The following is a 22,585-nucleotide window of genomic DNA, read 5'->3' as shown; positions in this document are numbered from 1 at the left end:
GCTTCAGCCTTGGAGGTTAGAGATATAAAAGTGAGGGGAAGCTTTCGTTCTTGGTCTTACACTCTGCAGCTACTTGTGTTTCTGTATGGCCTGTCTGACCTTTCTTGCAAGTAATAAAAGCTTTAAAGACAATTGGACGTGTTTGTCTCTTATGCAGTAGAGTTGGGGGAGTTGATTTTTTTTTTTTTTGCCACAACAGTTTCCATCAACTTTAGTTAATGCACCATGAACTAACATGAACAAGAATATTTATTTACTAACATTAACAAAACACAATAAATGCTGTAAGAATATATTGTTCATTTTTAGTTTGTTAATAAATGCATTAACTTGTGTTAAAAATGAAAATATAAAAACTAAATCAAAATAACAAAAAAATACTACAACAGCATTTAAATAATACTAAAATTACACTTAACAGAAAGCACCAAGACAAACATCAGCTGTCCAAAGCGGTTTGTTAGTGTATAAGCAAAAATATAAATATTAGATGAAAAATTCACATTTTAAAAACTTTTGAAAATTAAATAAGTTTGTTGAAGTGCTAAAATTCCAACCAAAACTGTAATAAAAATGAATTAAAGATATATAGAAATACAAAAACAAAATGTACTACTAAAATGTACTTCCTAAAACTAAAAAAAAATTTTTTTAATTCAAAATATTGATAAATACCATAACAGCGTTTAAATAACACTATAATTACACTTAAAGGTGCCCTAGAACTTTTTTTTTTAAAGATGTAATATAAGTGTAAGGTGTCCCCTGAATGTGTCTGTGAAGTTTCAGCTCAAAATACCCCCTAGATTTTTTTTAATTCATTTTTTTAACTGCCTATTTTGGGGCATCATTATAAATGAGCCGATTCAGGGTGTGTGGCCCTTTAATTCTCGTGCTCCACGCCCCAAGAGCTCGCGCTTGCCTTAAACAACATAAAAAAAAGTTCACACAGCTAATATAACCCTCAAAATGGATCTTTACAAAGTGTTCGTCATGCAGCGTGTCTAATTGCTTAAGTACAGTGTTTATTTTGATGTTTACATTGATTCTGAATGAGTTTGAGGCTGTGCTCTGTGGCTAACGGCTAATGCTACACTGTTGGAGAGATTTATAAAGAATGAAGTTGTGTGTATGCATTATACAAACTACAAGTGTTTAAAAATGAAAATAGCGACGGCTCTTGTCTTTGCGAATACAGTAAGAAACGATGGTAACTTTAACCACATTTAACAGTAAATTAGCAACATGCTAACAAAACATTTAGAAAGACAATTTACAAATATCACTAAAAATATCATGTAATCATGGATCATGTCAGTTATTATTGCTCCATCTGCCATTTTTCGCTATTGTACTTGCTTGCTTACCTAGTCTGATGATTCAGCTCTGCACATCCAGACGTTAATACTGGCTGCCCTTGTCTAATGCCTTTAATAATGTTGGGAACATGGGCTGGCATATGCAAATATTGGGGGCATACACCCCGACTGTTACGTAACAGTCGGTGTTATGTTGAGATTCGCCTGTTCTTCGGAGGTCTTATAAACAAATGAGATTTATATAAGAAGGAGGAAACAATGGAGTTTGAGACTCACTGTATGTCTTTTCCATGTACTGAACTCTTGTTATTTAACTATGCCGAGGTAAATTCAATTTTTGAATCTAGGGCACCTTTAATAGCATAAGCTAAAACATACTTCAGCTGTCAACAGATGGCAAACACTGGGATATATAAACAGCGGAGTTGCTTGTACCTGGCATCTCTTTGGCTGGCTTGCAGCATGTGGGACACGTTGTTGTGTTGTGCATTGCGGGCGATGAGGGCAGCAGCTTTAGCAGAGTAATCATTAGCAGTGATGCTCTTCAGGCCAGGAACCTCCAGAGCAAAACGTACCGAACGCAGGCCTGACGCCGCGAGACCCTCCAGCACACACAGACCTTGCTAGAGCCAAAGAAAGATAAATCACATTACATTTAATCATTCACCGGCAGACACATTTAGCCAAAGTGATTCACAAATGAGGAAAAAAAAAAAACAAGTGAGTCATAAGGAGACTATTGTAAAAAAACAAAAAAAAAACAAGACATGCTGAAAACACCAGTAATGTAAAATAATCTCACATCTAAAATTAGATATAAATTCTAAAACAATATTTACATTCATTTTAGTAAAATAATTTAATTTAAATAATTAATATTTATTAATTTAAAATAAAAAATTAATTTTTTTATGCTACAAAAATACTCATAACATTACAAATGTTGCCTTGGCATCTAATTGAACTTAAATAAGTTTAAGTTAAAAGTTATACAATTAATAAAACTGTACTACACTAACAAATTAAATCTAAATAAAAATAATAATAAAACTAATAAAAATGACAAAAGCTCATTTGAAAAATCACAAAAACTTAAGGTAAAATTAAAATGAAAACTATAAATTTAAAAACAAAAGCTAACTCAAAATATTAATAAATAATTTAATAGTATATAAATAATACTAAAATTACAATTTAGCACACACAGACCTCACATCTTTCCCCTACAGATGCAGTGATGTATTCCTTCTCATCAGCCTCTTCTTCCTTTTGTTGCTCATTTTCCAGCTGTTCTGATGCTTCCTGATCTACCATTCCATTCTTCTCCTCTGAAAGTCGGACCACGACTCTGTCTTTCTCACCCGGGACCAGGATCCGGATGCCCTTTTGAGCCAGCTGCTCCCTGGCAAACTCTGTGATCACCGCACACCTGATTGAAGAAGGTATATGTGAAGTTTAAAGACGAGCTTAGAAAACAAAGCATCACGAGATGTCACACTGGATGGCATACTCACGTTAAATCTCGGTTGAACTCCTGCACAGGGTTGTAGAACACCTCATTAGCACTGGGGAATAAAATAGCAGCCTTTCCCTCCCTGACAACTGTCTCCCCTGGTAAAAGCCCAGGTTCTGTAGATGAGGTCTGACTTCTTTCTGTAGAGCTGGAGGGATCGGTGTCTTCCTTTGGTACTGCTGTGGTAGTGCTGTCTGCGTCTGCACTGGTGGTGTCCTGGGATTCATCGGGTTCTTTCTTGCTGTCCATTGTCCTGAAGTTTTTCAAGACACAACTGCACCCTGTTGTGAGGATCTGAAGGAAGGATGCTCTCTTCTTAGGAAACGCTAATGACAAACAAAGACACCTAAAAGATACCTGAAGCGTAGTCCTTGCTAACATCTACCAAAGAAAAGCCTTGTGACCTGTCAACACAAAATTAATTTTAGTTAATAAGTGCCTACTAACTCCCACATGCTGTCAACTTAATTAAAAATCACATATAAATACAAGGGTTCCCAACTTCCCACACCTTTTGGCTGATTAATATGCATAACTTTACAATTTCTTCTTATATATATATATATATATATATAGATAGATAGATATTAACATTTTCACGCCTTTTCAAATCCTATAAATGCCATTTTTAAATTCCATGATATTTCCAGTCTTTCCATAACCGTGGAAACTGACCAATCAAAATGTCTATCTATTTTTCAGTTTTACATTTAAGATAAATGTAGCATTTTCACATTCAAAATGTAACTAGCCAAGCTAGCATTACAATGTATCTCGCCTTCCAACTTACCGCTGATTATCCTTCCAAAAAGATACTTTAGTAATGTCATAGCAAATCATTCAGGAACAAAAACAAACCAAGTCGCTGAATGTACACTAGCATTGAGACTTGTCAACTGTTAGCTCGTGTGTTTTCAGGGAGAATTCACGTGTAGCTCAAAGCTGTATGTGAACTACGGAAGCCTCGTAGTACTAAACGCCTGACAGAGACGCCAGGGACTGCGCACGCGCACAGTAACCTATAGAAAGTGCTACACTGTAAAATAAGGGCACTGAGGACAAAGCAGGGTCATTTAGGAACTCCACTCGTTTCTACGCATTTAGCGTTATATATATGCTACCTTTTATACATACTACACAGCAGAATGTTATTGTAACTAACAATTATTATATTATTTTTATTAATATTATAGACACTTTTTTAGTCTGCGCTTTATGCTTTGGCAATATTGTATGCAAAAAATCTTTGAAATTGAATGCCAGTAAAATAGTGACCAGTAAATTCAAAATTAAGAAAAAAGTGTTTATAAATGTACTGTTTAGACTAATTTCTCTTGGTATTTTATCTGCTCTTTTATATTTCTATGATTCTTCTTATTATTAGCATTATTATTACCAAAAGTATCGTTATGCTTATGGTGTATATTAATGTGAAAAGTGTTTAAAGGATTTACTCACCTCCATGTCATGCAAGATGTTCATGTCTTTCTTTCTTCAGTCGAAAAGAAATTATGTTTTTTGATGAAAACATTCCAGGATTTTTCTCCATATAGTGGACTTTAATGGCCTCCAAACGGTTGAAGGTCAAAATTACAGTTTCAGTGCAGCTTCAAAGCGTTCTACATGATCCCAGACGAGGAATATCTAGAGAAACCATCACTAATTTTCTAAAAAAAAAAAAAAATTATAAACGTTTTAATCATAAATGCTCATCTTGAACTAGCTCTCTTCTTCTTCTCTATTTGAATTCCAGCAGTGTAGAAACTGCTAAGTGTATTACTGCCCTCCACAGGTCAAAGTTTGAACTAATTGTTATATACTTGCACTAGCATATTGTATATGATAATTTAGTTCAAACTTTGACCTGTGGAAGGCAGTATTACACTTAGCGGTGTCTACGCTGCTGGAATTCTAATAGAGAAGAAGAAGAAGAAGAAGAAAGCTAGTTCAAGATGAGCATTTTTGGTTAAAATGAATAAAATTTCGATTTTTTTTTTAGAAAATGAGCGATGGTTTCTCTGGATAAGACCCTTATTTCTCGTCTGGGATCAAGTAGAACGCTTTGAAGCTGCACTGAAACTGTAATTTTGACCTTCAACTGTTTGGGCTCCATTGAAGTCCATATGGAGAAAAATCCTGGAATGTTTTCCTCAAAAAACTTAATTTCTTTTCGACTGAAGAAAGAAAGACACGAACATCTTGCATGACATGGGGGTGAGTAAATTATCAGGAAATTTTAATTTGAAAGTGAACTAATCCTTTAATATAAAAATAATCAAATGGGAAAAAAAAAATAATAATAAATGGGAGAAAGTTAGACCACAATAGTATAACTTCTCATTCATCTCCATTACAGTCTTAAACTTTGCAGTTGTCATGACAGTATTTAACTATTTTTTAATTAAAATTTATGTATTCATAATTTTATATTTAACCTAAACGCCATAAACACATTTTCTGCGTAAGTATGCCTTCTCTGTGCAGCATTACACATAGCTCTGCCACTACAGATGCTCCTTCAGTGCAAATACCTCATTCGAACTAATAATCTAATCTAGTCACGCTCTATAAACACTAATTGCCTATACGCCATATAATTTGACCCCATTAGCGCGACGTGATGGACATATTTCGGAGGCGTTTAGTACAACCTCTTCTTCAGTGCGCCATGCAGCGCTACGTTGGCATGCTGTGCGCGTAGCACCCAGACCCCTCTAGGGCTTCACCTGAGTCTAGACGCTCACTTTCTCCGCACTGCCGCACGCGCAACCACAGGCGTCTCGCGCACAGCAGAGAGCGCGCGGCACGGTTGCACGCTAGTTTGGCGTTCAGAGACAGCGTTCTTTTTCTTCGTCTGGGCATGATCGGTAACTCTGTGCTCTAACCGGGGTGACAAAATGATGCACCCCTCGATTATTCTGCGCTCGGGTGTCTTGCCTGTGCATTCGCGATGAATGGCTGCCCGTAGAGAGAAAGAGTCTGACTCCTCCATTGAAACACTTTTCATCAGATTGCAATCGAGGGGGTGAGTATTTTAATGCATGCACGAGGGGGTCATGCCACTTTAAGCGGGGTCAAGGGGCAATCACGTGGGTTGAACAAGGGGTCGCATTAGTTATTGTTATGGCACGGGGTAACTGAGAAAAATTTAAGGGGATTTTTTGGATAGGGGTATTGTTTTGCGAAGGTGTGCGATTGCTTTAGATGGGGGATGGGCTTGCAAAACTTTAACCACTTCAATGACTTGCTGCTGAGAGTTTGATTTATGGCGCATCAATACATTCATTTATATTTTTCAACTTTTTAGCCATGCATAACGTCGCTTGCAACGTTAGCACTTGTTTCTGGACGATTTCTATTGGATGAGGGCATTATGTGCACCGCTTTCAGGCGTCAAGTGGTTAATGGTGTCTTGTCTCGCGGATCAGTGTGACTCGCCCCCCCAGTTGCTGCATTTGTCCCGGGATGACCTGTTGATGTCGGGAAAGATGGAGCCGAGCCCCCTTCCTTTTCCTCCAAAATGGAGTAGAATTTAACCACAGAATATTTTATGTGAAATCCAATGATTGCGTCGCGTGCTTACACACTTGACTACTTAAGAAAGCTAAATTGCAAGTATGCGGTGGGAGAAAAATATTATTCATAATAATACATGCATATGGATGTTGCTGGGCGAATCAAAACGTTTTGGCTATAGATATTCTGGTATGTGCATGACTGTAATTCAGCCCGACATTGCATAGCATTGCACTGGCACCGAGGGGGCGAGAGAAACGGATGTGGGCTCCTCAATAATTCATCTATCAGACTATTTTGGTGACAGGATTTTTGAGGGCTGAGCAGCTTTTAGCTCTTGGGTCGCAGAATCAAGTGAGGATACCAGGAAATTGGGGTATTATTTCTTGTATTTTTTTGCCCCCTCGGGGCCCGTGCCAACCCGGAGCTCGTGTCCAGCTGGGCAGCGGTGCTGGCACACACTCTCACCGGGTACCGCAGCCCTTTCGCGGCTGCCCACATCACAGAAACACCGGCGTCCGACTCTCACAGTGAGATCGCAAACTATTGCTAATTTATTACATGTATGCTTGTAATTAAAACTGTTGTTATTAAGCCTTTGGGAAATAGTGTTGTGCGAGTGAGACAGAACAAATAGTCTGGGTGAATTAAACGGCACTTTCGCTTCATAGCTCCTGAACTACCGCCAATAATCGACAATATAAAGTAGCTACTAGTTTACTCTTAGACTAAGTTTATAAGAATTTATTTGATCTTTCTTAAAATGTGATTGCTAGTAGCTAAAGGACTAGCTTTAACCCTTTAAATTAGGATGGTACAATCCGAAAATGAACCGTGGCTACTGTACTGTTTCGAAAATACCATTAATGTTATGCTGGTTATAATAAATTAATATTTTGTATAATATTAATAAACCGCATAAGAGTCTTTTGACATTTAATTTATTTCGGTGGAGTGGTGGCTACTAAATAGAAATACATTTTTGGATCATTTAATGTATGATTGTGTGTGTATAATATATATATATATATGTATATATATATATATATATATATATATATATATATATATATATATATATATACAGTCAAACCAAAATGTATTCAGACACCTTGAACATTTCATTAATTAATACAGTTTATTCACTATAGTTAAAAATTTTTTTTTAATAAAATATGACAAGATCTCAGAGTTAAACTGTGTCAGAAAAAAATAATCTTAATTATGTCAGATAACACTTAAAACAGTCCACTGTATGAAGAATTTTTGGGTATATGTCACAGTTTACTTTATTTTGCTATCCTCACTTACATAAATGAACTAATGTGTCCTGCACCCACTAGTAAAAATATATAAAAAATGTCTGAATAATTTTTGGTTCGACTGTATATGTATGTATATATATATATATATATATATATATATATATATATATATATATATATATATATATAATTATTATATATAATATGTTATTATATAGGTTATTATATAGGTTATATATGATATTATATAGGTTAAGGTGTGTTAACGGAAGTTTTGGGTTTGTAACTTTGCATAACCTTACTGCTCAGCCAGATGAATCTTTGATCTGCTTTATATATGCATGATGTGCCCTCCTGTTCAACCTTTGTACAGATACAGAAGGCAAGAAGTTGGAGTGAAATTACTCAATACACCCTTACTGGGGGAATTTTGATCAAACTGTTAGGTACTTTTTTAGTAGTTGTGTTACTCAAGAAAATCCATAGAATCTTTGATTGTTAACAGATTCTTTAAGATGCGAGTTTTAAAAGTATTGAGCTGATCTATATTTGCAGACTGAATGAACATAAGTAAACAATGTGCGTACATAAAAGTAACCTTAAGTTTGAAGAGTTGTTGGTCATTTAGTACACGGATATGATTTCATGTAAACTAAGTGCAAATAGAAACCTCAAATAAATGAGTTATTACTTGAAGCATGTTGGATTTCATAATACAGGATGGATAGATTGTCATTACATTAGGGATTTGCTCTAATTATATTAAAGAGTATTCACTGAACCACTTACCAATGTATTCATCTTCTGCTCCTAAAAGGATTTTGTTTAAGTACATAGCTGACCTTTGGCTTAGAGCAGAGAGTATCTGTTTGATCCTAAAAAGAAAAGACTGTAGGATAAATTGTTTATGACCCACAGAAAACCTCTGGATGGCCCTAGGCATGTGGTCTTATCTTCAGTTATATTAAGAATGTGTATCAGCATTTATTGCTTTTGTTCATTGTCTAATTTCCTGTGGAGAATGTATGCATTTTCTGTTTCTATGTTACGGACTTGACAGTCATGGGATGTTGTTTGTGAGAATGCACGCATTGACCTTGGAGGTAGAACAGAGAGTAGCACTGTGTCTCCATGGTTTTATAAGAATAGATGATATACTGCAATTTTTTTTTTGTCGTGAATCCAGGAATCTTTGAAGCTTTATTTAAGGGGGACACAGTTTAAATATGTGTGAGAGACAACTTTTGTGACTTTTTTTTATCACTTCTATCATTCAAAAGTTTTGGGGTCAGCAAGTATTTATTCATTTATTTATTTTTTAATTCAGCAAGGATACTTTAAATTGATTAAAAGTGACAGTAAAGACTTCTATAATGTTACAAGAGATTTCTTTTGAACTTTAGTCATCGAAGACTTCCTGAAAAAAAACTGCATCAGTCTTCACACAAAAAATATTAAGCAGTACAACTGTTTTCAACATTGATGATAATAATAAGAAATATTATTTGAACACCAAATCAGCATACCGTGATTTCTGAAAGATCATGTGAAACTGAAGTAATGACTGCTGAAAATTCAGCTTTGCCATTACAAGAATAGCGAAGTTCAATTTTAAAATAAATTAAAACAGAAAAATGTTATTTTAAATTGTAATAATTAACAATATTATTGTTTAACTGTATATTTGATCAAATAAATGCAGCCTTGATGTGCAAAAGAGAATTCTTTCAAAAACATTTTAAACATTTTGAACGCAAGTGTTTCTACATGTGGGCCTATATTTTTTGAGTCACCTTGCCTAAACATTTTTGAAGCTGTCAAGTCTTTAAAAACTGAACCTTAAGATTTTAAATACGAAAATTTGAAATTGTGTAAAATTCAAACTGCCTTACAAACACTTATAAATTTATTATGGTTATTAATGAATATACCCGTCATCATATCCCATTGGTAAGACTGTATGTAAAATTGTTGGCACACTTTTTCACATTTTCCACACTGATTTAGTGAGAACATTTTTGGAATTCTGTGGAATTTTTATAGTAAAATTAATTAAATGACACTGATTATTAGTAACTGTTAACATTAAATTATCAGAATATTTTAAGTGTAAAAAATGTATATAAATTTGAATGACAGGCTAAGTTTTGTAGGAATCTGCAGATATTTCTGCATACTTATGTTGATGTGGATTCTGTACAGGCCTAACCACTGGTATTATTTTATGATCATTTTATAATTGAGGCGAAAAATACCAAGTGTTTTGTTTTCTTTTTTCACAGACTCTGTAGTGCTGGGCTTTACGATATGGCTCAGATGCTGCAGATGGCGATTCCCAACTTTGGCAACAATGTCCTGGAGTGTCTTAATGAGCAGAGGCTTCAGGGTCTGTACTGTGATGTGTCAGTGGTGGTGAAGGGTCACACATTTAAAGCCCACCGGGCAGTGCTGGCTGCCAGCAGCTCCTACTTTCGAGATTTGTTCAACTCCGGAAGTAAGAGCTCTGTAGTGGAGTTACCACCAGCGGTTCAGCCTCAGAGCTTCCAGCAGATCCTTTCCTTCTGTTACACCGGTCGACTTAGCATGAACTTGGGTGATCAGTTTCTCTTAATGTACACTGCAGGATTCCTGCAGATTCAGCAGATTATGGAAAAAGGCACTGAGTTCTTCCTAAAGGTCAGCTCACCAAGTTGTGACTCACAGGGTCTTCACACAGAAGAAACGCCACCCTCAGAACCCCAGAGCCCCGTTACTCAAACTGGGAGCGGCTCCGTAGGAGGGGGTGCTGTCACCACGGCAGCGGCTCGACCTACTTCCTGTCTCACACCTCTTCCATTGGTGTCAAGGGTGAAGACAGAGCAGCAACCTCAGGCCCAGCAGCCCCAACAAGAAGCATCATCATATTCAGTTGTTTGCACTCCAGTTGCAAAGCGTCTTTGGGAAGGAGGTAGTCGTGAAGGAGGTGGAGGATCAGGAGGAGGTGGAGGAGGAGGTATGAGGAAAGCTGCCCGTTATTCGCAGGAGGCAGCACGGGGCGTGGGTGGGGCACCACCTCAAAGTGCAGCTTTATTGGGTGGAAGTGGTACCACCAATAGCAACAGCAACAACAATAACAACACCACCAGTAGCACACCGGAAGGCACCAGCCCAGGCACCCCCAGCATGTACACCAGTGACTCACCAATCTCTTACCACGATGATGATGAAGAAGAGGAAATCACAGATGAAACGACAGAAGAACAGTACAGACAGATCTGTAATATGTACACTATGTACAGCATGCTGAATGTAGGGGCAACAGGTAAGTAAAGTTGACCGTAATCCTGGTTTAGGCTAAGCCCTGTCTGTGAAACCAGGCCAAAATATTTTATTGTTTTCAGAAAAGTCCAAATTACAGATAAACAATAAACAGTAGAGGATACTGTCTTGTTTTTCCATTCACTGTCCACCCAGAAATAATCAAAACGATATAGTGTAATTGTGGGAAATAAATTGGGCCACGTATAGAGCCCTGAGGAACTCCAGTAGGATTATTGTAAAATACGGCATAAAATACAGTGTTTTCTCTATATATAATACATAATATGTATAATGTATAATATATAAAATATTTTATTGTTTTCAGAAAAGTCAAAATTATAGATAAACAATAAACAGTAGAGCAAACTGTCTTGTTTTTCCATTCACTGCCCCCCCCCCAAAAAAAATCTAAACGATATATAAAAAGCAAGAAAGCATTGACTAAAAAAGAAAAATCAAAAGATTTAAGCAGAGAGATAAATTCATTTTATATGCATTTTATTTTACATGTATATTAATTATATTGTTTATTTAACAAAGACAGAGAATGTAAATCAATGGGAAGTGATATATTCAACATCTTGACCAGTTCCATTTAATTTATTTGTCTTTAGTTTGGTGGTCAATGTAAGCTCTTGTAGTGTTTTTATTTAATGTCTTTCCCCCTTTGTTATCTTGGTTCAGCCAGTGAACGAGTGGAATCACTACCCGATCACCTCACAGTTGAATCAAGGGGAAGAGGAGTTCGAGTGAGGCAAGATCTGGCCTCTCTTCCCACTGAGCTCATTGCACAGATCGGAAACCGCTGTCATCCTAAACTCTATGAAGAAGGTGACCCTGCTGAGAAACTGGAGCTAGTAACAGGCACCAGTGTTTTTATTTCACGTGCTCAGCTGATGAACTGCCACGTTAGTGCCGGGACACGCCACAAAGTGTTGCTCAGGCGGCTCCTTGCTGCCTTTTTTGACCGGTGAGTGAAGTTTTGGACTTTTACTGTATTATGCAGAAAATAAACAAAAAACGCTGTAATTAGTTTTTAAAGGAAACTATTTTTATTCTCCCAAAAATAAACATTCTGTCATAATTTAGTCACCCATATGACTTCCTTTCACAAAAAAATGGATGTTTAGCATAATGTCCAAGTTGCATCAATGAAATTGATGGTCATATGGGTCATGAGGGTGAGTAAATGATGCCAAAATTTGAACTAGCTCTTTAATAGTAAATAATAGATTAATATGTTATTAATGAAAACTTGAACAATTGTTTTAGGGATTTAGAAAGTGGCTTTTTTGATACAATTTCAGAAAAACTGTCCACAAACCGTTTGTGTGAACAGTACTTTGCCCTTACAATCTAGAGGTCAGATTCTGTGTGTTACTCTTAAAGTGTATTTTGAACCATCCTTTTCTGTTTTTCCTGTAGAAGCACTCTTGCAAATAGCTGTGGAACAGGGATCCGGTCCTCCACAAATGACCCCAACCGCAAGCCACTTGACAGTCGGGTTCTTCATGCTGTTAAGTGTAAGTGCTGTATTGATGCTGATAGGCTGTGGTATAATATTTTGTTATTGGTAAAACAAAACAAATTTCTGTCAACCCAGCAGTTTTATCTACATTAAAACATCGCAGTTTAATTTCTAAAGTTGGCATGAAATGAAAATTCACCTCATCTATTTTGTAAATGCATGTAATAGATGTTATTGTGAATGATTCATCTGTGTATTCATATTTTTTTAAATGTATTGTAACTCGATCTTTCAGTGAAATCAACAGACTCTTGTTAAGACTTGTTGCTGGACTTCTCCAAACATGTAGTTCACTTAAACCCTTCCCCTCCATCCACAAATGACTTAAAGCTAATTTATTTTTGAGTGCAATGCCCAAAACTCAAAATCCAATCAACAACCGATGGATAGAACTAATTCCTGACCTACTCTATTTTTTTGTCCTGATAACTGGATGTACGTCACAATACAGAAGAAACCTACTTGTTGCTACATTATTCAAAATACCTTTAGTGCATGAAAAACTAATGACAGTAAAAACAATATTTTTTTTTTGTTCTTTGTATCTCCAGTTTACTGCCAGAACTTTGCTCCTAGTTTCAAAGAGAGCGAAATGAACGCGATCGCTGCAGACATGTGCACTAACGCACGGCGCGTGGTACGCAAGAGCTGGATTCCGAAACTGAAGCTTCTGATGGCAGAAAGCGACGCTTATGCCAACTTCCTTCCGGACCCTGCCAAAATGGAGTCTGACGGCTTGGGAGTGGAGCATGCTTTTGAAACCGGATCACTGGAAGGTGGAACAGCCTCTGATTCTGGCCAGTCATCTACAGATGCCCTGCAAGGTGTGAGCGGGGATGGTAGCAGCCTGTTTTAGTGAGTAACACTACCATGGTTCAGCTATTTTATCCCTTCCACTCCTCCATCGTATCTCAGTATCACCTTGATGTCAACGGGGCGTCGAGAAGTGTATCTTTATGAGGACTGTTGTTGAATCCCACTTCAAAATCTGCTCATTTTTATTTCCCTGTAGTGTAGATTTTTTTTTTTTTTTTTTGATTGTACCTTGTGGGCCCTCCTCTCCATCTTGCAGAAACACATTCCCGAAGAGGAGGGACCTCCGGGAACATTTGGGGTGATCTGAAGGGGAAATGGTGTCTGGAAGCTCCTGTCCAGTCTGAGAACACTGGCATGATTCTGAATGTATCTTTTTGGAGAATCCAGAAAGTTAATGTTGCTGGACATAAGATTGTATTCATCTGTTAATATTTAGTAGCTGTATATCTGCTTTTTGGACCCCATTTCCTCTTCCTGCACCAACACCCTGAGGCACCTTTTTCTTTTAAATGTTTTTAATTGAACATTTGTAAAAAATTTTGCCAATTCTTCCACTATTTGTCTTGCCAAGTCTCCCAAGAGAAGCAGTTTGTCATGATTTGTGATATGAATTTGTAAGAGAGTCAGATGAATCTGTTTTGCTAAATCTGAAACTACTGTCGTGTTTTGATTGTTGATAGAGATTCTCACCTTTTGAATCAATGAATAGAGAATTTTTGTCCACATCTTTTTGCATTAGCGAAATCCAAAATCTATTTTAATCATTTTATTTTGGTATATTACCAAGGCTTAATATTGTCACTTTAGTTAAATCAAATCGACAAGTTTTTACTGTCAAATATCTGCAAAGAAAATCCCAAAACACTTCCACAAGCTTAATCATTAAGGTCTTTTACATTTCCCTTTATAACCTTAGTAGTTCTGTATAGATGTCACATGACTGGTGTCTGTGTGATGTGTAAATGAGTGTGTATGGCGGCTGCAGATGCTAGCTTTGGATGTGCTGTAGCTCACAGCTGAGTGCTTCATGCACCTATCACACAAGTGTGGTGCATGCTGCCGCATGGCGCATTCTGACACGCTACGCCTCAGCGCCTCTGACAGAGATGCACTAAACGCTCTGATGAAGTGGGCCGAGTGCAGTATTAGTGATACTGAACTGGCATCAGTGCCACAGCTATAGTGGTTCCAAACCACTAAAGACCACTCTGAGAGTGGAAGCTCTTTTGTAGTCTTCTTTTTATGTGGATTTGAAAAGTCAGTTTTTCAGTGTCTATCTTGATGGTTTCAGAAAGAGAAGTTCTTTAAGTCTGTAATCACAATAAAGAGCTGTTGCAACCCCAAGTTTGGAGATGAAAGAAAGTGACCATGTAATTTAAAAGTGTAGTTGCACCAGTATGTGTTAAAATTAGATTCCAAAAGTATGACCTGCATCTTCAGGTGTTTTAAGCACACTTTTATCCTGTAATGATTGACTGTATTGTTTGATTATGGCTGAAGAAAGGCTATGATTTGGTCAAGATCATCCCAGTCCAAAAGCATGACAAAAAGTTCTAACCTAAAAACTAAATTATTAGCACATAGCCCTGTCATTTCCGTGTTTTTAATGTTTACATTTATTTTTACATTTTTACCTCATCTTTTAAAAAGATAGTTCACCCACAAATGAAAATTCTGTCATTTACTCGCCTGTCCATGTCGATCCAAACTAAGCAAACCTGAAAACTGAAGCCAAAGCATTTTGATCGCCCCCTGGTGGCTGGCTGCAGTATAAGTCTTAAACCCCGCCCTCTCCATGTAATTGAATGGGACATGAACCAAACTAAAAAATCCAATTACACTTAGTTTTTGTCATTTTATGAAGAGGTTTGTTTTCCCAATAAGTTTGGTTTTAGTTAGGTTTTTTATTGCTATAAAACAGAGTGTAACATCATGATTGACAGCTGTGCTTGCGATTGAATCTGTGGGAGTATGGGCGGGACTTTAATGCCTTGGCTCCACCTCAGGGTCACAACTGCGCAGACTCGGGCTTCGAACAACATAATTGGCAACGACTGTTACTGGGGTATTTTGGCTTCATCATTCTACAGTGGAAGGAAGTGCTGTCCATCTTTTTTTCCAAACTTCTATGATTTTCTTTAAGATGCGGTCACATTTACCATTGTTCAGCGAAATTTCATAGGTGGAATCTAGTCATTCCAATAGGAATGAGTGCGATTGGGAGTTTCACGTTAGGCTGAAAATTTTTTGCTGACTTCTGTGTGAGCATTGCTTCAAACTTCTCTATGCTATTATTATTTTTGCATGTGATGTTTCGCTGAAATTTTGCTAATGTGACCGCACCTCTATTCTCTGAAATACAAAAGATATGTTAAAGAATGTTGATATCCATCCAAATGGTTTTGGTGACCATTGGCTTGGATATTGCTCAAAATATATACTAATAAAATAAAAATGATAATGTAAATATAAAATCATAATTTTTGAGTGAACTGTCTTTTTAAATTACATTTTTAAACCCGTTTACTTAGACATTTCAAGGAAGTACGGAAGAGGATTAGGGCCAAGCAATAATAAAAAAATAAAACCATCTCGAGATTAAAGTTGTTAAATTTCAAGAAAAAGCTTGTTAAATTTCGAGAAAAAAGTCAAAATAAAATGTTGAGAATAAACTTGTTAAATTACGAGAAAAAACTCGTTAAATTTCGAGAAAAAGGTCGAGATAAAATGTTGAGAATAAACTCGTTAAATTACGAGGAAAAAGTCATTAAATTACGAGAACAAATTCGTTAAATTATGAGAAAAAACTCGTTAAATTTCGAGAAAAAAGTCAAAATAAAATGTTGAGAATAAACTCGTTAAATTACGAGAAAAAACTCGTTAAATTTCGAGAAAAAGGTCGAGATAAAATGTTGAGAATAAACTCGTTAAATTACGAGGAAAAAGTCGTTAAATTACGAGAACAAATTCGTTAAATTATGAGAAAAACTTGTCAAAATAAAATTTTATTTTGACTTTTTTCTCGAAATTTAACGAGTTTTTTCTCGTAATTTAACAACTTTAAACTCAAGATGGTTTTATTTTTTTATTATTGCTTGGCCCTAATCCTCTTCCGTATGGAAGAAAAGGACAAAGGCAAGTGTTTTTTTTGTTTGTTTTTTTTAACATGGTAAGATGGCAGCCTAAGTCTGTCAATCCAATGCATTGGGCCAGGGCACAGAAGAATTTTACCTCTCGGTCACGTGGTACGATCCTAAGAGACTGCACCAAGTCTTAATCAGTACGATAGGATAAGAATGAGATATTTGCACAGAAATCTGAACTGGATTGTTCAGCACTGCCTTAAAGAGTGGAAGTTGGTTCCTGGGAGTCTTACACAACTAGTCTGCGACAGAGAAAGAAATTGTAGGAAGGGAGGGCACAGAATGCCTGGATGAGTCTGTATGCATGTGTGCTAGTGTGCTCCGCTACTTATTTTCTCAGAGTTTGAGCCTCTCTTTTTTTTTTTCTTTTTTTCTTTTTCATTTCCATTTTTGGAGACACACGTGCTAATGTCTGTGCATTCATGCGAGGAGGCTGACAGGAAAGCGAGAGCGTGCGCCAAAGGCATGCTCTTTATGTGTGAGCATTTGTTTATGTGAACGTGCTCAAATGTGTGTACGTCTGGTTTTTTGTGTGCCAAATGCATGTCTGAGAGAGTGTGCGTGGGTGGTGTTGGTGTTTGACTGTGGAATATGTGCATTGTGTGTGTGGGTTGATGGATGGGTGGGTGGTTGGTATGTGTGTATGCAGAGATCAGAGAGCTCTGTTTGTTTTTGTCTGACTCAGAGAGGGAGACATACAGTGCAGACGCAAGCAGAGAGGGGAGGGAATGTATTGGTGAGGAGATGGATGCTTACACACACACACACTTAAACACACAACTGGTGCAGTGAGCCATTTCCCAAATGGAGGCATCAAATGGTACGCTTTGATTAAACAAACATCAGCTCGCATTGAATCTAATCTGGTTTGGCTCCATTGGTTTGGTTTCGTCATCGTAGAGTTAGCATGAAATCAAAATTGATTCTTTTTAATATGTTTCTGGGGTCTCATGTATAAAACTTTGCATAGATTTTATACACACACACACACACACACACACACACACACATACACACACACACACACACACACACACGGCAGATATTGAGTATAATCGAAAGGTGTCAGATTTATACCTCCAACTTCCACCTCATCTTCTATTTGAAATAACCATATATGGAATGTAAAAAGCTTTTTATTATGCATAGCCTAATTTGCATGTAATTTACATTTGCATATTATTATCCAGGTAATATCTTTCTACTGCATTTAAAGTCGGCATGAAATTAAAATTCACCTTCTCTATTTTCTAAATGCATATATTAAATATTATTGTGAACAGTTCATCCATTTCAATGCCTATTTTGTGCTTATGCAACATTTATTCATGAGGCCCCTGCTGTTGTTGTGAATGATTTATGCATATTATTTCAAAATGACAAATGTTTGTTTTTATATATATATATATTTTTTATAATGGAATGAAAAAAATAGCTTTGAAATAACTTGCTTTGTTTCTAAAACCACTCATTTAATGTTCGTGTTAATGCATCCTCTTTACAGTCGACTTCAGATTTGCTTTTACATTTGGCTCCCATTTTGGTGTAGAAAAACCACTTTTAATGATCCAAATCCAGTCATATTAAAGTTAAGATCAAATAATGGTTTCTTACTAAATATTCCAATTCAAACATATTGTGGAATTAAAATGGATTGCGAATGCCATTTTCATGTTGACTTTAAGACCAAGTTAAAAGGATAGTTCAACTAAAAATTCCGTCATCCTCAAGTTGTTCCAAACCTGTATGAATTTCTTTCTTCTGCATAACACAAAAGAAGATATTTTGAAGAATATGGGTAACCAAACAGTTGATGGACCATAGTATGGGAAAAAAAATACTACAGAAGTCATTGGCTACCGTCAAGTATTTGGTTACCGACATTCTTCAAATTATCGTCTTCTGTGTTTAGCAGAAGAAAGAAATTTGGGACAACTTGAAGGTGAGTAAATGATTATTGTGTGAACCATCCCTTTAAATGTTAAGTGAACACAGCAATACGTGAACACAATTATACTAGTGTGTGTGTGTGTGTGTGTGTGTGTGTGTGTGTGTTTGCGCAAATACCATTCCACTGTCCAAAAAAGACAAATATGAAAAATAGATTGATGGTGACTGTAAAAAATATGGCTTTGTGTTGGACTGTTCCTCACTGCATCATTTGAAATACGAGAGAGAAAAAGATAACAGCTGTCGACATTTCTTCATCCCTTTTGGAATGTACATATAAGGAGCTAATCCTCTTGTACAACTTGATAACATTTTTTTTATTATTATTTTTGTATCATGTTAGACACACAGGGAGGGACCAGGAGTTGTTTAAGGAAGCAGCCCGCATGCATGTCCATGGGGGCTGAACTCATGAATCACTTCTTAATATGTTCTGCTCAGTGATGCATTGGTGAGATTGGGTACACAATAATGTGCGCTGATCTCTGAACCCGGTGAACTGGAGTGGAATTACCCCTTGTAGAATTTCAACCCCTGACCTGCACCCTGGGTTCATGGTCTTTTGTGCTTTTGTGCATGTATTCTGAGTAAGAATCGTGCAAGTCAAACAGAACAACTGAGGTTAAGCTTCAGATCGAGACTTTCGCAAATGGAAAAAAATGGGGAATAAAATGCAAGGCGAACTATGTATCTTTGTTTTTCTTATCTATGGTTTTGTTCTGCTTTAGAATAGTGCTTGGCCATTGAGATGCTACTAATTTTTAACATAGACCGTAGAGTTGCCAAGTATTTTGTAAGGAAACATTGTGAAATGTACAATAGCTAGGATCAAGAGAAGCTCCATATTTTTGCTTTGAATATGACTGAAGTGCTGGGAAAGGATGAGGGCAGCTGAAACTAGCTGAAAGGGTATTTACTGTATTGAAATGTCATTTTTAAGGGATGTGTGAGTTTTTGAAGGAGCGTAGATGTAAGGATTTGGGTCTTCATGCACTGCAAGCTATATATATTATTCTTTTTTCTGTCTTTAAGGAATCATTTTTGTTATTGAATTAGTTGCCTGGTAAAGATGATCTTTGAATGATGTAGAATGGCACGTGGATGAGCGCCACCTGGTGTCAGACTTCATAAATGCTGTAGGTAGAAAAGGGAACTGCAATGCAGTTACTTCTCCTGGCCAATAAGGGTCAGCAAAGGATTTAGAAAAAACTTCTAATCTGACTTGATGAATTCTAATTTTCTTTTTTCTTTTTTTTTTAAATAACCCCTGAACAGAAGAAAATGTACACAGCTGTTTTAAATGTTTCTGAACTGCCAAATATAAGGAAATGTTATAGCTTTTATTCCAAAACTAAAATAAATTGTTTCAGAGGATTTTACCAATGTGACGATCAAAACAATCAATTCTTAATATGACACTTTATTAATAAATGGCCAATGTGGGGATTTGCGAACAGCTATCACAATCTAAGAATTTGACACTTTGTGATTTTTATATGAAACTTTAATTGATTATTAAAATCCCTTTACTCATGTTTTTTTTCTTTTTTTTCTGTGGGACAGAATGAATTTAAGAATTGTAAAATGTGTTAAATGGAGCTGAGAGTGCTACACTCTTATCATTTGCTGAAGATATTATTCAATTAAGTTGTGTGGATTTTGCAAGAGAGAGGGAGCTTTTTTCTGAATCTGAAAAAGCACCTTTTGGTGAGTGTTCATAGTTTGTCTGTGAACCAGTACCTTATCATAGGGGTCCTTAATGAGGGTCTGTTTTTATTTCGTAGTGTTGACTACAAAATAAAAAACTAAAGATGTTCTGCTAAAATTTTATTTGTCCTCCCACATTAAATTACTTAAAATGAATGAAATTTTTATTTTTAATACAAGAATTAATTGATATTTCTTATTTTAATGGCTTTGCAATGTAAGCGTCATATGTAAATACATTTAATATGGTAATATATGCATGGCCAGGCTTAAAGTGCAACACTCAATTTTATACAATATGTAAAAGGGGATCCATTCTCCATCTCTATAAACAGCAAGGGGTGCTTGGCTTGAAAATAAGTTGAAGACCCCTGCCTTAGCACCTTCAGCTCCCTCTCTCTGCTTCCGATTCGATTGAGCAATGGGGAGTTCAACTTTTTATGTTTTCTATCAAAAAAAAAAAATCTGTTAGATTTCTTAAATTCTGAGTCTTAGGGCCGGTTCACACAGAACACATTTTTGCGTTCAACTTAAATGTTTCTTAAACGTCTAGGTGGACGTCTCTGATCATTGTGCCATGTCTGGCTGGTGCAAGAGGGTTGGGAAAAAAGTTGATTTTTGACTTTTAAGGCAAAATGCCACAGGTGAATAGAGTATTAAAAAATAATAATAATATCATACTTCCCCAGATGATTAATCATAGTTGTTTTTTTGTAATGTTATGTTTATATATGTAAATGAGGCATTATCTAATTAAATATGCACTAATTTGCTTTAATTTCCTGATCAGAAATCTAAACATTGGATAAAGCCGAGTTTAAATTTTGATTTTTGCTGACATAAGAGTTAAAGGTTTTGGATGTCTCTTTTGATCATGAATCAAAATACTGTAAATTTCACCATGTTTTTAGGAATAAAAACTTCTCTACAGAAACCATCTGAATATAGATGGGAATAAAGCCAGTGTATTTAAGTGTTACTGAAGTGTATTAAGACTCCGTGTCTGAGGGGAAAGATCATTTTGAGAAAACAGCCCTTACAGATATGTATTGTAATTGAAATCTACAAACACAACTAGATAGAGTGTAATAAAATAAACACTTAAATGTGTATTTTGGATGTTTTCTTTTCACTAGTCTGAAATGTGCAAGAACGTGTTCTGTGTGAATGACTTATGCTATACAGTATGTATGTGTATATAAGCTCACTCAACCGCACAGTTATGTGGAGAAAGAAGAGGCGTGTACACAGGAAAAACAAAGAAAGATGCAATCAAAAAGCCTCGGATGAAGACATACCTCTCCTAAACTGCTATATTGAACATTTTATCCTTTTAATAAGATGTCTATCAAACCTTAAATCTCGTTTCACCTTTCCAGCGTTCTCTCCCCCGGTATAAACACGTTTCTCTGCTGCAATCCCCCTCTCCATGTGCATTTACTTCACCCTTCTGAGCGCTTCTGCGCCGCCGGCAACCTCAAAGACTTTTTACAGATTTCAAACATATATTGCTCTTTGTACGTCCCTGCCCACCAGAGACCAATACATGTGCGCGCACACGAGCAGGTGTGTGGATCTACCTCCTGACACCTTCAGCCATACCTCCCTGGCCCCTGAAACAGGTCGTGTGATGGAGGAGACCCCTGGAGGTGCTGCTGTTCAGATTTCTCTGAACGGTGCTACAGGAACTAGATGTAAATGGGGTAATTTATAATATGGAATGTGGTAGATTCATACCTCACCAGGGGCCAGGAGATCCATCAGCATGGCTCTGGAGAGCATGTCTCTGGTTTGGCTGCAGGGATCCAGCAGCTATTTTATTTTCCAGTATAGATCTATGAATATACATATATAAATACAAATCTCTATATACTGTACATTATACATACAAACACTAATGAAGTTTGATTGTTAGTTGTGCACTCACAGCATGAGATGTTATTCCCCAGAAACCGCTTTTTGGAAACAAATGCAGTAGCCTCTACTGATGTCAAAATACCCTTCACCCCACCCTGAGTACATGCCAGTGTTTCCTCTGTGTTCCAAGTGCCAATAACTTTGTGAATTCCTTTACTGTGACCCAACGAAAAAAGAAAATTGCACATTAACTACTGTATAAAAGATGGAGAAAAGAAGAAAATACATCTTAATAAAAAAGGTTTGTAACAAAGAAAATCATTGTGGTTGACTTTTGTTAATGTGTGGCTCAAGTCATTTCAAAGCAGTTACCTTTTTCACATTTCCAGGATTCTCAGAAGCGGAAATCGTCTGAGGGGTTGTTTACAATATACACGAGAGTTTTCAAATAAAAAATGGCCATTTTGGCCGTTTATTTACACGACAATGGCGTTTTGGGTGCATGAAAACGTAAACTTTTAAAATCGGGCTTCAAAATGCAAGTTTTTGAACTATGGCTGTTTCTCAATATTCGTTCTTCGGCGATCTTGGGTCCTTGTGTTCTTGCTCCACGTCATCATCAACCGTCGAAGTTCGTTCCAATAGAGGGTATGCACGTGACGTCACCGTCG

The 22,585-nt window shown here is 36.6% G+C and overlaps 2 protein-coding genes across 10 annotated transcripts in view; one reads left to right on the top strand and one right to left on the bottom strand.

The window, feature by feature from the left end:
- Positions 1-22,536, bottom strand: part of trmt1 (tRNA methyltransferase 1) — a 28,684-nt gene extending 6,148 nt beyond the window's left edge. Inside the window, exons 1-6 of one of the 4 annotated variants that reach the window (XM_048173616.1) lie at positions 22,287-22,536; positions 21,985-22,130; positions 21,795-21,892; positions 2,834-3,236; positions 2,529-2,748; positions 1,755-1,942 (exon numbers count right to left, since the gene is read on the bottom strand). In XM_048173616.1, coding sequence (XP_048029573.1) covers positions 1,755-1,942; positions 2,529-2,748; positions 2,834-3,213 — 788 coding nt within the window. In that variant the 5' untranslated portion in view covers positions 3,214-3,236; positions 21,795-21,892; positions 21,985-22,130; positions 22,287-22,536. Of the gene's footprint in view, positions 1-1,754; positions 1,943-2,528; positions 2,749-2,833; positions 3,237-3,622; positions 3,838-5,558; positions 5,684-5,769; positions 5,793-21,794; positions 21,893-21,984; positions 22,131-22,286 lie in introns of those variants that run through there. The other 3 variants (XM_048173617.1, XM_048173618.1, XM_048173615.1) reach the window with 3 other exon arrangements.
- Positions 5,042-14,889, top strand: nacc1b (nucleus accumbens associated 1, BEN and BTB (POZ) domain containing b). Of its 6 annotated transcripts, none has more exons than XM_048173619.1 (5): positions 5,042-5,857; positions 9,896-10,914; positions 11,598-11,883; positions 12,339-12,436; positions 12,993-14,889. In XM_048173619.1, the coding sequence occupies exons 1-5, from the start codon at positions 5,787-5,789 to the stop codon at positions 13,295-13,297; spliced, it is 1,779 nt and encodes a 592-aa protein (XP_048029576.1). In that variant the 5' UTR covers positions 5,042-5,786; the 3' UTR covers positions 13,298-14,889. The 6 variants fall into 6 exon arrangements, with proteins under 6 accessions (XP_048029576.1, XP_048029580.1, XP_048029578.1 ...); XM_048173623.1 differs by lacking the exon at positions 5,042-5,857 and adding an exon at positions 5,942-6,537; XM_048173621.1 differs by lacking the exon at positions 5,042-5,857 and adding an exon at positions 6,555-6,724.
- Positions 22,537-22,585: the final 49 nt, after the last annotated feature.

Source organism: Megalobrama amblycephala, linkage group LG21, assembly GCF_018812025.1.
Source record: "Megalobrama amblycephala isolate DHTTF-2021 linkage group LG21, ASM1881202v1, whole genome shotgun sequence".
Taxonomy (NCBI): domain Eukaryota; kingdom Metazoa; phylum Chordata; class Actinopteri; order Cypriniformes; family Xenocyprididae; genus Megalobrama; species Megalobrama amblycephala.
The sequence above is the reverse complement of the archived record's forward strand: the minus strand, read 5'-3'. Positions and strand labels throughout refer to the sequence as shown.

What these genes read in the sequence shown, in the direction of transcription:
- nacc1b (XM_048173619.1), top strand. Translation starts at nt 5,787, where the DNA reads ATGGCTGCCCGTAGAGAGAAAGAGTCTGACTCCTCCATTGAAACACTT. An exon ending in CTTGCTGCCTTTTTTGACCG is followed by an intron (nt 11,884 to 12,338) that starts GTGAGTGAAGTT and finishes TTTTTCCTGTAG; the next exon opens with AAGCACTCTTGCAAATAGCT. An exon ending in GGTTCTTCATGCTGTTAAGT is followed by an intron (nt 12,437 to 12,992) that starts GTAAGTGCTGTA and finishes TTGTATCTCCAG; the next exon opens with TTTACTGCCAGAACTTTGCT.